Consider the following 14,149-nt stretch of genomic DNA (forward strand, 5'->3'; position numbering starts at 1 on the left):
TACAGCAGTACAAGCGAGTTAGATCTTATTCCTTCCTCTCTTTTTTGACATTTTGCTTTTGCCAATACTTAACTTATATATATTCAATACATTGTAAAGAAGTACTGTTACTAGACCAACGGTTATGCAACAGGTGATTTGGTCAGACTCACGATCGACTGCCAAATTGCCCCCCAACTAAGGGTACCCAGTCCTAACTCCTACAAAACACATAATTTTACTGCCTACAATGTTTTAGCAATAAAATTATCATCCAGTCAATCACAAAAAAAAAAAAAAATCACTGAATATAATAGATAATAAAGTAAACATTTTGAAGCTTCAGAGAACTTTATATAAAAATCGTAAGAAAGTGAAAAAACAAAACAACGATAATGTAAAGGGGTAATGTAATACCTCAGAAATGAATTTTTAATCGTAATTTCTGGTCTGCCGATCAACCAGATTACGTGAGCAGATTTCAGCTGTAAATTGAGAGAACAGTTTTATCTGATGGAAATATAGGCCAGTAATGTAATGGAATTCGTCAGCTAAATAAAATCAAACAAAATTCAGTTAAAATTAAAATAAACTAAAATTTGACAGATCAGCTACACATAGATGTTCACAACTATTGTAATACGCCAAGTTCGCTCAGGACGCAGTTAGAGATTTTTTCTCAAGAGGTTCTCTCTTGAAAACTCGCAAAGATTTCAAATTGCCACCTCATATGAAAAAGAATTATCATTATTGATAAAGAAATTATAGTTTTCTTGAAAACATTGCTATCGAATTTAGTTCTTCAAAAAGAAAATGAGATTCCGATGGATCAAGTGTCGCGGAACAAATTAAGGCATAAATTAAAAAAAAACATTTTTGACAATTATTCAATATAATAAAATATTATTTTATAATATGTGCTTTAGTAAACAGACCAAGCAGATAATTAATAAATAATTTGTTTAAATTCAACTTGTTCGAATTTTTTAAATGGAGAAAATAAATTAGTCCAATAAAATTTTCTACATTAAATATAAAACCGAACGGTATTAATAACATAAAAGTTTACCTCATGTAATGTAGCATCTCTTCGAAACTGAATATAGATTTATAAACAAGAAATCTTTAAAGAATGTAAAACAAACACAATAAAAATATAGATAAGCCAAATGTTATCAAATGTAACCCCATGGAAGAAATGTTTCTTCATTTTTTTTTAAACACAACTAACGTAGTTTGAATCTCGCTATCGCTGTCGATATCGTTCTAAATAGTTTATAAATTAAAATTTTACTGGGTTCAATACTTCAAAAGCTTCCTCATATAGCTGTTTTGTATCCAATATTGAACTATCATTTTATTAATTATTTTATTATCATTTGATTAAATATATTCATTTATCTTATTACATGACAAATTAAAATATGCTGTTTATTGTTTTGAATCGGGTGTCCCGTTTCTATAATGATTTAATTGATAATTGGATTCTTTATTTTCAAGTCCTTATATAAGACTCGATTGACACCCAGGGGTTGTCTACTACTTTGCAGAAAAGAAATTAATCGTCTTCAGATAAGTTCATTTTCAGTTCCATTAAGAGAAGTTTTGAAAAATGTCTGCCTACCGCTGGTTACATCTATAGGCAGGCAGAATAACGATATTTGATTCAGGAGTTAGCCTAATATTAATTACAAAAGAAATTAAAAGTCTTCAGATAATTAATTTTTTCTACCATTTATTCCGGTAGTATGACCCAACTTGCAAACTTTGATTTCTTTAATCAAAGTGCAATTAAGATTCAAAAATTGTTAACAAAGTTCTCTTCATATAATACGGGCTCTCGGACTATTACCATCCTTCTTGGTTCCGCTCTTTCGATATCTGATAGCCTCACGATCTAAAAACATTTCATTGACTGAATTAAGGTTATAGCGAACAAAAAGTACAAACAAAAACTTTCTACTTAGCGTAAAAATAAAATTTCGCTTGAAATAGAGCGTCTAATAAATTCTTCTACATGTGAGAAGTTCGGAATATTTTGGAGGATGTCATGCCATAATCAGAGAAGATATTTTTTTGTAAGGTCTTTATTTAATTTGTTTACCCGCTTAGGTCTCAAAAGTATGCTGAAGTCGTGTTGTGGATGACAGATGTGAGTTCTGCATACAGACAGTATGCAGTCCATTATCATCATATTCTATCATTTAAAATATTTCAACAAGGAAGTGATCTGTTATCAGATATTTGTTTATACTATTTGAAATATGTAGGGATTTTAATATATTGTCATTACTGGATTACAAAACTACAGTGGTATAGTATTATTCTTATCGTGGTCGTAAATTATAATCTGATAATAAAAGACATGAGGAGATGAAGGTGCCATGTATAGGTATTATAAGGTAAAATTATAGAGTTTTGCCTTGAAGAATATCTTTAATACTTAAATATTTTTAAACATTAAACTATGGTGTTTAATTGTTAAAATTTAGTTCTCCTGTTATAATTGAAATAAATGAACAACAAATTCAATTTTTCTCATATTCATATGTTTGTAACATAACACTTTCATCCATGAATGTCATCAATTACCTAGCTAGGTGTTCAAACATTGTACGAATATCTGATCTTTCATTAGTTCCAGCGTCAGAAATGAGAATTCGCATCTCTGTTAAATTTCACAGACTGACACCATTATCCCATCGCTCTTCTTTCACTGGCGAAGTCATTTAGACTTTAAAACTTGATTTTTTTGTATTTATTAGTGATTACTTACAATATTAATTCCGTGTTATTATTTTAGTGCAGTTAGCTATCATGATCTTATAAGATCCAGTCCAGGAATCTATCTGTTCTTCTTTTTCTGAAATAATTATTTCAGAATCTTAATCTTAGGATTGAGGGTCATGAGAATATTATTGCAAAGATACAGAAGTCTCCAATAATTTGGTTATAATTTTTACTGAAAGTAATAGAAAATCATGTTTCTTGTAAAGATAGAATTGTAAAATATAAAAATAAAATTCTTTATTAAATAAAACAGGACACAGGCTAGAAACATAATGGCAATTAATTATCAACTGTAATTCATAATTAATAAGTTTCATTACTTTTGGTAATTAATCACAGTTGTGATCTTTCCATATTCCATTATTCTTCCAAATACAAATAAAAAACAATATGAATTAGTTGAAAGGTTGTATTTTTTTAATAATTCATTTGAAATGTCTTACTATATGAACTAAAAATCAAAAGATAAAAGCAGGTCAAAACATTACCAAAACGAATTTTTCCATACTAAACACCTAATAATTGAATGAAAATTGCTTATTGTAACTTGTGTAAGTGCTTATGTGAACGCAAATTAACTTCTGAGCATGAATGATTATTTTACTTAACGTTACATTAGATAACTGTTAAAAATAACTAAAGTTAAAGTAATCATTTTGATATTTTATGTCGAATGTAATAAGTCAAGAATTATGGAAAGAAAATAATAACATATTTAAAATAATGTATAAAAATCATATTTTTATATTAGCAAAATAATTTTTTTTCCTTCGAACTATTTTATATTCAAATACAGTCCTATTCGTGAGACGTTCCATTCTTTTCAAATCTGTTATTTTTGAAAGAAGTCATCCACCTCTAACGGTTTTTTTTTTCTGCAGTTCCTCTCAGTGCAGTAAAATGATTACTGTACATGAGATGGCTGATAATTACCCTTCTTCCACCATAATATTGGCCGATTAACGCTTACTATAATTACTATTACATTACAATACAACAACACTTTGATAATGTTGTTGTTATTACAAATAATCAATAAACGAACAATTTTTATTCTTCAAACACTGCTTGCTATTAACACATATTTGAGTGTAAGACAATCCTGGACCTAATTCTGGGATTTTGGGAGCCAGGAAGAAAAGGAATCAAGGATTCCTCTTGTCATACAGACAGATAATACATGTTCACTCCTCCTAACCTCTACAATTTTTAGAATTTTCACTCAAAATGTTTGTTTATCCGCCATTTTCCAGGAAATCATAGAACACATTTACATAAAGGCTGAAATAACCTTTAAATCTAGTTCAAATTCGTTCTAACTGATTATTTTCAAATTATTATTTTTGACAATATTTCACAAAATAAAAGACATCACAATTATTTTTGACTTTTTAGGGAAAATGGACTATGTTAAAGAAACAGCTACAGAAAGTCGTACGAAAGCTAATTTTCGTTTCGAACTATAGCAAATCTGACTGAATTTATAATAGAACCTCCTGTTCAGAGACCCTTAGTTTTGGAGTTATTCAGTATCAAATCAGAACATTATTAAACATTCTGCTTAAAATCTAAAATATCACTCTAGTTTCAACAAAAGTAAAGTTTTTCTGATAAAACTAATTTTATTAGTCATGGGGAAGAAATTAAAAGTTGACATTTAGAGGCCATTGACCAGTCTGAGGCCGCGGATTTACTTGAGGAAACGCACCAACTGAGCACCTCGAACATCCGTTTTGCTCAGATGAGTATGGGGCGTTCTGCACGGCACCGCACCACACAGTTAGGGCCGAAGTCTGTCGGTACATCAAAGTGAGTGCTAGCTTAGCTTTGCCAACGAATTGGCTGAGTGTCCCCTCTCCTCTTTGTATTTATCACCTTATTTATCCATCTCCTTTCTGCGAAGTTATTTATTTTACTCTATTTAAATTAGTGATTTCAAGGTTACTTGTTTATCTACTTCTTTTAACTTTTTAGTTTTTAAATCAGATGAAATTATCTTAGAATGATTGCCTTATCCTCCTGGGGTATTATTAAAACTATCTCGTACTGTTGAAGCCCAGGGATAAATTTCATAGTAATAAAAAAAAGTATATGAATGGGAAGAAATGTCTGTTATCATCCATACAAAATAAAAAGAAACTGTCGTCTTAAAACATAATTATAACAAAAGATGTGGTTTCAAAAATGGAGAAATACAATCGAGAAAAGAACATATGTAGTCAGTCAAACCCCTCCAAATAAGGTAGTTTTGAAAACGCGGTTTAGCTGAATATCATTTACCAGCCAATATTATTGAATAATTAAACAACAAAAACCTTGGATAACATAGTAGTTTGAACGCAAGAGCAGTGTTTGTTTACCAACGGAAGATATTGGTATCAATTTATTTATTATTGTTGTTCTGGGAACTTCAGTTACTTAATACATGACTGCACTGCAGATTAGAATAAACAGTTTTTATTTTTTTTACTACTTCTTAATCTAAATAATTAAAACAACTGTTTTTTATTAGTTACCATAAGCAGGACTGAAATGCTCATATTGTTTTATTTTTAATATGTTGCCACCCATTATTTTTTAGAGTAATATTCCAGTTCTTAAAAGCTCTGATTGCATGATAAATAAATAAAGAAATCCTATAGAAATTAGGACTTCTGTCGCATCAAAGAAACTTATATTGTATAAATAAACATATATGAAAATATTATATGAAATATTACCTATATCTGGGAATAGATAATGATGCCAGATTGACTTCGTATCTTTCAGCCGTGTAATCACATATCAGAAATTATTGAAGCATGTGTTTCAGTAAATTAAAAAGGAAGACATATATTTACTCTTGACAGAGCTCAAATACATTTTAGCTGAATTTTGCTGAGGTAGGATATGACCTGCAACCGGTGCACGGGCGAGTCAGTGACTGGTGAGAGCCCATAACTTTTACTACCAGCAAGGGGAGACAGAGACAGCCTCTGATTCATCCTATCCGGTATTTTCAGAAGAAGGGTTATTTTTGTCACCCCAACAAAACTTAATGCGTGACAGAACTAAAGAAATAATAACTGAATAACCTCAGCCATCACTTCGCAATGACTTAAAAAATGGAAAAGTTTTTATTTTTCAAGCAAAGAAAAAATAAGAAATTTGAAAATGCCAAATTTTTTTTTTTGGTCAATTATAATACATTAAACCTATTAATAATAAACTTTGAATTTTCTAAAAATTTATGATTGAATGCTGATAAATTGGTTTTGAAGTCTACACTACTCCATTTTATATGAAGAAGATGATCAGGGTTGCGGTCAAAAAGAACAAATAGTTTTTAACTATTAAATGTCCGACGATTCGCCTCACTTTGCAAGGGCTGTTCAAAGCAATTAAAGTTAAAGTTAAAAAAAAAAACTATATTCCATTTTATAGTTTTATTTAAAACGTATGTATCACTGAATCACCATATTTCCAGGTTTTTTTGTTCCACCTTCAGGATAACTCTATACTTTACACGTAGCCACATTAAATTTTTACGTTGAAGGTATAATGAATGATACATATGTACTACTAATGTTAAATTTAAAACGGAAACCAATCACATCTCAAGATTTTATTTAAAAATAAAAAAAAAATTTCCATCTTATCGGTTTCACGTAAGAATACGGCGTCTAAAAATTCGATTGAGGTAAAAATTAAACGAAGTCAGAATTAATTCTTTCCAACACCTCTTATGAAATGCCTACATTGAACTCCTCAGGAAGTCTCCTTAAGAGTCTTCTCAAAAATAGTCCTTTTTGACGCTGCTTGTTATTTCTTTGGAAACGCGGAACAACGTACGTGAATATCCAGAACTTTTTTAAATATCAAGAATCAAGAACTTAAATAGCATTATTTTAATACAATAATATTTTTTTTTTTAGTTCTATAAGAACAAAATTGTTGCTAAAGAACGTTGACAATTAATGTCAATTAATCAATGTCCTACACACCCGCCCTCCGTTTTGGTGAACACCAGTAAATTGTCCATGTAGACCTGAAATCGTCTATTCCTTTCAAAAAATCATCCATCAAACAAACGCTGAAAGGTTATCGGGGCATTCTTCAATCCGAATGGCATTCTAGTAAACGCCGTTTACTACTCCCTTTCTAACGTAAACGCCGTTTACTACTCCCTTTATATCGTAAACGCCGTTTTGTGTTGAACGTGAGGATGCATTTTGATTTGGTGTTATAAGCCCTAAAGATCGTTGTCCAACTCAGTCGGTCCAATATATCATCAAATCTGGCGATAGGATACTTTCGTCCACGGTGCTCTCATTGATCTTTGCTAATCAACTTGATATTAACTATATAATAACCTGTCTCTTTTGCCAATTACACTTGCAGGATCGTAACTAGGAACCCCATTCTCCCCTTGACCTCCTCGACATTAACTGTTTCTCCCTATTTCTCTGTTAATTGATAATGCCGGACAAGGAGAACCCCGGTATACTGTCCGCTAGACTATCAAGGTTTTTTTCACTTCCCTTAACATTTGGAGGATGTCTTCTTCCGTTGTTCATTCAACCTCCAAAAACCTTCTTCAGTCTTTCCTTGACAATGGGCCATGGGGGTTTCTATATCTGCTTGCATTTGGTTCAAGATATTCCTCTTGATCCTTCATACCAAGACCGCCTTCAACGAGTCCACATCTTCTATGTTCAGCAGGCCTTCCTCGATCTTTACCTCTATTCTGGAGCCAGTTGCCTACCTTGAGAAAATGGTTCAACACGCCCATTATTCCGGTGAACCTTTCTAAATCCGACATTGTCTTCCGTAAATGTGCTAATCGTCATCTATCGTATTAGCATGGGCTGCTGCCAATTTCATGGTCGATAGTGAAAGTTCCGGAAAATGTGGCGCTTCTGTCAGGTTTCCTGACAGTTTCAAGACCGGGGCCCGTAGTACGCAATTACCTATCATCTCATTAAATACGTAATTTATTAAAAATTCTTCTAATTCCCAGTTTATTTTCTAAGGCCATTTTTGTGCTCCTCAAATTACATTGAATTTTATTTTAATTTATCATTATTTAATAATATGCATTTATGGCATTAATTTTTATAGTTATTTTAGTTTCATTAAAAAAAAAAAAACAATAAAAAACATCGAGTCTCTAGTGCTACGAAGTCCAAAAGCAAACAGAGCAAGTGCTTCAAGACCATAACCATTTGATTGAATTATCTATTATTGAAATCTACGCAGAATTTAAAGTTGTTTAGTTATTATTAGTGTTACTTTTTCGGTAGGAGGCACCGTTTAGGATTCAGAGACGAAAAATAATTGAAAGAAATAAAATACTTAAAACCTAGTAATTCGTTACTGTATCAAACTAATTAGCAGCTTAGTAACCGTTTTAACCAGCAATATTAAATGTTAAGTTTTTGGCAAATGTTGGGAGAAAAATGGTCGTTGTTTGTTTTACGACGGTTTGCAGTTTAGTCTTGGTACTCATATTTTGCAATTAATTAGCCGTAGTTTCAGGACCGTGTTGAGTGTGGTAGTATCTACGTTTAAAAATTATTTGCAGATGTATGATTTATGTTCTGGGTTATATGCATTGTGCTCCTTTCATGTTAACTAATCCGAACTCATTACCAGCAAATCGTAAAACAATGTATGAAGTTTTTGGGGATTTCCACCATCAGAATTTGTCAGATCAAAAAACACGTGTTCTCCAAGAGGATCCTTCACTGAAAATGCCTCTTTCCAGTGGAAAATTTAGAGTTGAGTGGAAAACTGGAAAAGGTTACAAAAAAAAAAAAAAAATTGGAAGAGAATCCACATCCATTTATGTTGTAATTTTTACAAACTTATAAATTTTTTTTTTCAATTCCTACCTAAATTGTTAAGAATACCTCCTCATATATTTATAATTGAACAGTGTTTTGAAAATTTGTTAACATCGAAATCGGAAAATAATATACTATTGATAATCAGCAAAATTGCCGCATCTTGCAAACCATTGTTGAATAAGTTTTGTAGTAAAATATCGAAGGCTATCATCCCCTGTTATACGATCTGAGCTTATATTAATATATGTACAAATGTCATCTAATAAATAAAAATTGTGAATAATTATGAGGTAAAATATGTAAATGATTAATAGGTTATACTTGTGGGCAGTTGGGCAAGCGGCGGCCTCTGGCGCTCTGATACCACACTGGCTAGGGGCACAATGAGTCCGTGCTTCTGTTTGCAGGTAAATAACTTCCGTGAGCCCCAGCTACCATCAATGCCGCCGTACGGCAAGGGCTCGTCCTGAAACATGACATCAGTGAACAATATCATCATATACAGAATAAGTTTGGGATTATGCGCTGTTAAAAATTCGTTCTTAACGTAGAAGTAAATGATTGAGGCGCTGGCGTAGAAAAAACAGTTAGTTTACAAAAACCTGATTTAATTTTAAAAATTAACGCATTATTCCTAACTTCTGAAGCTATTAATCTGCCAATTGACTTTTTTTTCCACACCATTGGCCTGATATCTATATTTTACACGACTACGCCTCAATCAGCTTAAACGACTTCTAATAATTTAAAATTATCGAATGGAGAAAATATGTTTCTTTCTATTTAAAAAAAAAAAATAAATTAATGAGGTGTAAATAGCTGACCACAGATTACTGATTGGAGAAGATGGTCGAGGGTTGTGGTCAGCAAAGAAAAACATAAATAAACAAAAAAATATTTATTTATGCCGACGTTTCGACCTGAGTTTCAGGTCTTCATCAGGACTATACAACCAATGAGATAACAACCATCATTTAGAGGAAAATAAAATTGAAAAGAAATAGTATACAAACAAATTTGGAACTATACAAAATATTGAATTGAATAATAAATAATAAAAAAATGATAATTGAATAATAAAAAATAATTGATTGATAATCATGGAATTAAACAGTAGCAGATTGATAACAGTGAAAGATGAAATATAATATTATGTAGATGAGAAGATATGTATAATATAAGATATGAATGTAGTGTCGAAAAAACAAATATTGTGACTACAAATTGATCAATATGACAGAAAATGAAAATGAGTCACTCACTCACTATATTTCATTTTCTTTCATATTGTTCAATTTGTAGATTCAATATTTGTTTTTTTTTCAGTTTTTTAGACACTACTTACACATCCTATATTATACATATCTTATCTGAAACTCAGGTCGAAACGTCGGCATATATAAATGTTTTTTGGTTTATTTATGTTTTTCTTTGCTGACTGCACCCTCCGGCCATCTTCTCCAATCAGTAATCCAGGGTAAACTATTTACACTTCATTGATTTATGTTTTTTTTTTTTAATAGAAAGAAACATATTTTCTCCATTCGATAATTTTAAATTAATAGAAGTCGTTTAACCTGGATTGAAGCGTATTCGCCCCCGACCATCTTCTCCAATCAAAACATAAATTGAGAAAGGTATGTCTGTGAGTAAATGGATTTTCCAATGCTCGAAGTAAGAGACCAATGAACTCGATCTTGTTTGCTTACTGACTAATATTCTATATATATATGACCAATATTCCTTTCATGAATTATGTCTAACTTAAAACTTTTTTAAATATAAGAAGATGGTCAGGGTTGCGGTCAAAGAACAAATAGTTTAAAACTATTATAAATGTACATCTCCTGTACTTTTTTTAACTGTATATTTTACGTATTTTTAAAAAATTTTTACTCTTGCCATTGTTACTTATTTTTTATTCTTATCATTATTTATTCTAGTTTATTTTATACTGATACTATTTTATGTCTTCCTTCCTTTATTTATATGTAAATTCTTCAATCATTCAAGTCTGATTCGTAGTTTAAACATTTAACATATGTTTATTTAAAAAACATATCCATTCCAAAATAATCGATGTTTATAAAAATAAAATAAATGACACTATTTTGGAACGAGGATGTTTTCTCGATGAGCTAATATTTGTATTTATTTTATTTTTTACACAACTTCGTCTATGTTCGGTCGTTGAATTGGCATTCAAAATTTTCTGTATAGTTAGTAGTAAAACTTTCTATATAGTTAATAGCCTTGATATTTCTATTTACGGCTAATCTCTTTCCTTACACAAAAATTTGGCTTTACCTTACCCTTTTTCTTATCTGAATAATCGTCTTTATTGTGGAGATGATTCACGAGAAAGTCCAATGTCTCATGTAATTGTCCGTATACTGATTATTCTTAGTTGAAAGTATTCTCAATCCAGAAAATCCTAAAATAATTTTTACCCATGAATAATAAAAATAACTAAATATTAAAACATTTATTTTCCAGAACTTCTTCAAAAATTGACGACTTATTGAAACACATTGATTTCTGTCTGAAAGCAATATTTTTAAAATTAGGGGTTTCTAGTTGTTAATTTTTTAAGAATGAATCCTCACTTGGTCAAAAATAACCAATGCAAAATATAAAATTAAAATTGATGATAAAAGTAGGAGAATTTTCCCGTCGCCCTCTCTCTTACTTTAAAGAAGCTGCTTCATCTTATTATATAACTTTCGTATTCCATAATAATTAAATAGCAATTATAGTTTTAAACACAGATATGTTCTGTCACAATGTTAATTTTTGTATTAAATTTAATAAATTTTTCATTTTCAAGCAATTATAAATTTGTTTGACTCTCGGGATCACATTATATGGCCATATCTCATTCACTATTTCAATTCAATTTCACCTACTTTTTTTCACCTCTATTGTATTTTACTTTTTTCAACAAACTCTTTTAGAGGCGAACAGGCAGTTCTTGGTAATTAGTTTATCAAATCAAAAAGTATTTTCGAATGGTACGAGTACAAGATAGAGAAAACATTTCTTTCTTTTTTTATAATTATATATGACTATGAAATATTTATTTACGGCAGTAACTAAGTGTAACTTTATTATAGATTAAATTTAGAAGTAGATATTGACAGTTGAATCTATTTCATATTATCCCTACAACTGATGGGATTTCAATGAGAAAACTTTTAGTAATCAAATCATCACTGTTCACCAGTGAGTTTGTATCCTCAGAAAGTATACAGGCTGTCAAGGCAGCAATCACTGTAATAATTATGTATTAAAAACATAAAAAATAAGTTAATTCTAAGGTTACCTTATAATTTCAATGATAATAATTAAAAAGTCAGAAGGATCTTACAAAACATACTAATAAAAAACCATTTAGCTTATAATCAAATAAAACCATTGACTTAAATTTTAAATTAATACGACGGACTTGACATCTCTCCACATGAAAGTCAATAAAGCTATAGAATAAACTGGTAAAGGTACAAAAAAATATTCCCAAATAAGGAGAATGAAAAATTCTTAAAATCTCTGTTAGATGACAGTCAATTTCAACTATTGGCGACAAGAATATAAATGAGTTTTGATATTTAAAAAAAATTATAGTACAAAAAATCTTCGTATTTAAATAAAGCCTCAACTTTATCAATCTCATCCTGAATGTATCCACTTATTCCTTCATTTTCCTACCTTGCTCGTGTAATTAAAAACTTATTTATTACTATCAGTGCTTAATGAAAGCTTTACGATATTTCAAATTATTTTAATTTTTGTTTAGCTGGTACAAACCAAGTAAATATCTATGAAAATAGTTATTCTAGGCGAAACCAATTTATGTAAACTGGTAGATACTTCAAGTTTGAAATACGATTTTAATAAATATATAACTAAATGAAGTGAAAAAAAAAAAAAAAACTGCATTAAATAATTTCAAAAATAAAAAGTCTGGAACTTCTACTTAAGTTGTAGTTTTAGATTGTTGCCTATTTTTCTTTGGAAGACAATACAAGATAAACCACCCACCGGTTACTACCCATTACACCTTCATACAAAGAACCTAAATACAGTGATTAAAATATTTATGTCTTATTTTATAACTTGGTACACAAAATGTTATGTATTTCTTCAAGCTTGGAGGAAGGGGCAAGAGGGACGGGTAATCCTATAGTTTACCAACATATGATAGCCAAGAGCAAGTCGGAGTTTATCAAGTGGGCCCATGACAAAATTAATGTCAACACTCCCAGATTCCACATAAACCTTATAAAAAATCTTAATCCTAGTAAGTGGTGGTAAAAAAAAAGATGCACAAAAAGGAAAAAAAAAGATAGATATATTACACATTTCGCTTCCTGTTGTGAGGCTTCATCATGACGCATTGAGAATGATTTAGCTAGCCCTGATGAAGTCTAATCTATTGTTGATAATCCAAACTATTGTTGACTACCACCCTGGCCATCTTCCTACAATTAACTATACACAGTCAACTAATGATCTTCCAATACAAACTCTTACATTACACCCGGATTTATTATTTATAAAATTAATAATTGGTTCATTTCCAAAGCAAAAAGTGAAGATTAATCACATTTTGTTCAAGGTAACATCCTATTCACTTACATAGTTGGGAATAAATAGACCACAGGTTTATTTTCCAACTATGTTTTTGTTTCAAAGATATTAGCCATCAAGTTTAAATTTTTATATATTTCACCTTTTTCTTGAAAATTCAAAATCCTTTTATATTTTATAACATAAAACTAACGAAAATTTACACCTACTATGTAATCAAAATTAGCAAGTATCGCAGAACAAAATAAATTGTTCATTTAAGGTTAGCCTATTTATTAAAACTACATACCTACCAGCTCCACCCCAATGGTCCAACCTGGTCCGATTTCTTGCAACTTTCCTATCCATTTTACTTTGCCTTTTTTTGGGAGGCCACTTCCACTTCCTAACCAGTATACATTTTCGCCGATTAGTATAGGTGGATTATCGCTCATTTTCACTATTTAAAAATTTTTATGAAAAGAAAGTTATCTATACGAAGTATATATCACTGTTTAATACTGAAGGGTATTTAAATTATGATAACATTTTGATTTACTTTAAAAAACATGTTAGAATTTAGAAAATGTTTGTTTCGTCACTCTCTGGCTATTTAAAGCCGACTGAAATCTGATTGGAGGAGTCTATTGGTTCTAAAAATAGATTTTCGTAAACAGACTATGCAAAAAAATGTTTTTATAACTTTTTAAATATTCGCCAACTTTCTAATAAATTAAAAACCAACATTCATAGACAATTTAAATTTAATGCTGTTTACGCGCCTTTCCGACATCTTGATCTAACCTACTCTTTCGGAGGGTGCCATTACTGCTTTAACCCAGATTGGGACCTGTGATGAGGCTACGAAATACGCTATACAGGCTTGTAACCTAAGAATAAATTTCCTTATTTATAAATCAATGTTTCCACTAATGATAAGGACTGAAATATTTTAAAATATAACGCAATTCGATAGTTTAAGTCAA

The 14,149-nt window shown here is 30.5% G+C and overlaps 1 protein-coding gene across 4 annotated transcripts in view; it reads right to left on the reverse strand.

The window, feature by feature from the left end:
• LOC106684253 (uncharacterized) overlaps positions 1-13,935 on the reverse strand; it is a 53,484-nt gene extending 39,549 nt beyond the window's left edge. The window contains exons 1-3 of one of the 4 annotated variants that reach the window (XM_067051572.1): positions 13,478-13,616; positions 10,910-11,031; positions 8,919-9,063 (exon numbers count right to left, since the gene is read on the reverse strand). In XM_067051572.1, the coding sequence (XP_066907673.1) occupies position 8,919 (1 nt within the window). In that variant the 5' untranslated portion in view covers positions 8,920-9,063; positions 10,910-11,031; positions 13,478-13,616. Of the gene's footprint in view, positions 1-8,918; positions 9,064-10,909; positions 11,032-13,473 lie in introns of all 4 variants that reach the window. The other 3 variants (XM_067051578.1, XM_014426219.3, XM_067051580.1) reach the window with 3 other exon arrangements.
• Between the last annotated feature and the right edge of the window lie 214 nt (positions 13,936-14,149).

The sequence above is a fragment of the Halyomorpha halys genome, unplaced genomic scaffold (assembly GCF_000696795.3).
Source record: "Halyomorpha halys isolate HHAL.00 unplaced genomic scaffold, Hhal_1.1 Scaffold560.1, whole genome shotgun sequence".
Classification (NCBI taxonomy): domain Eukaryota; kingdom Metazoa; phylum Arthropoda; class Insecta; order Hemiptera; family Pentatomidae; genus Halyomorpha; species Halyomorpha halys.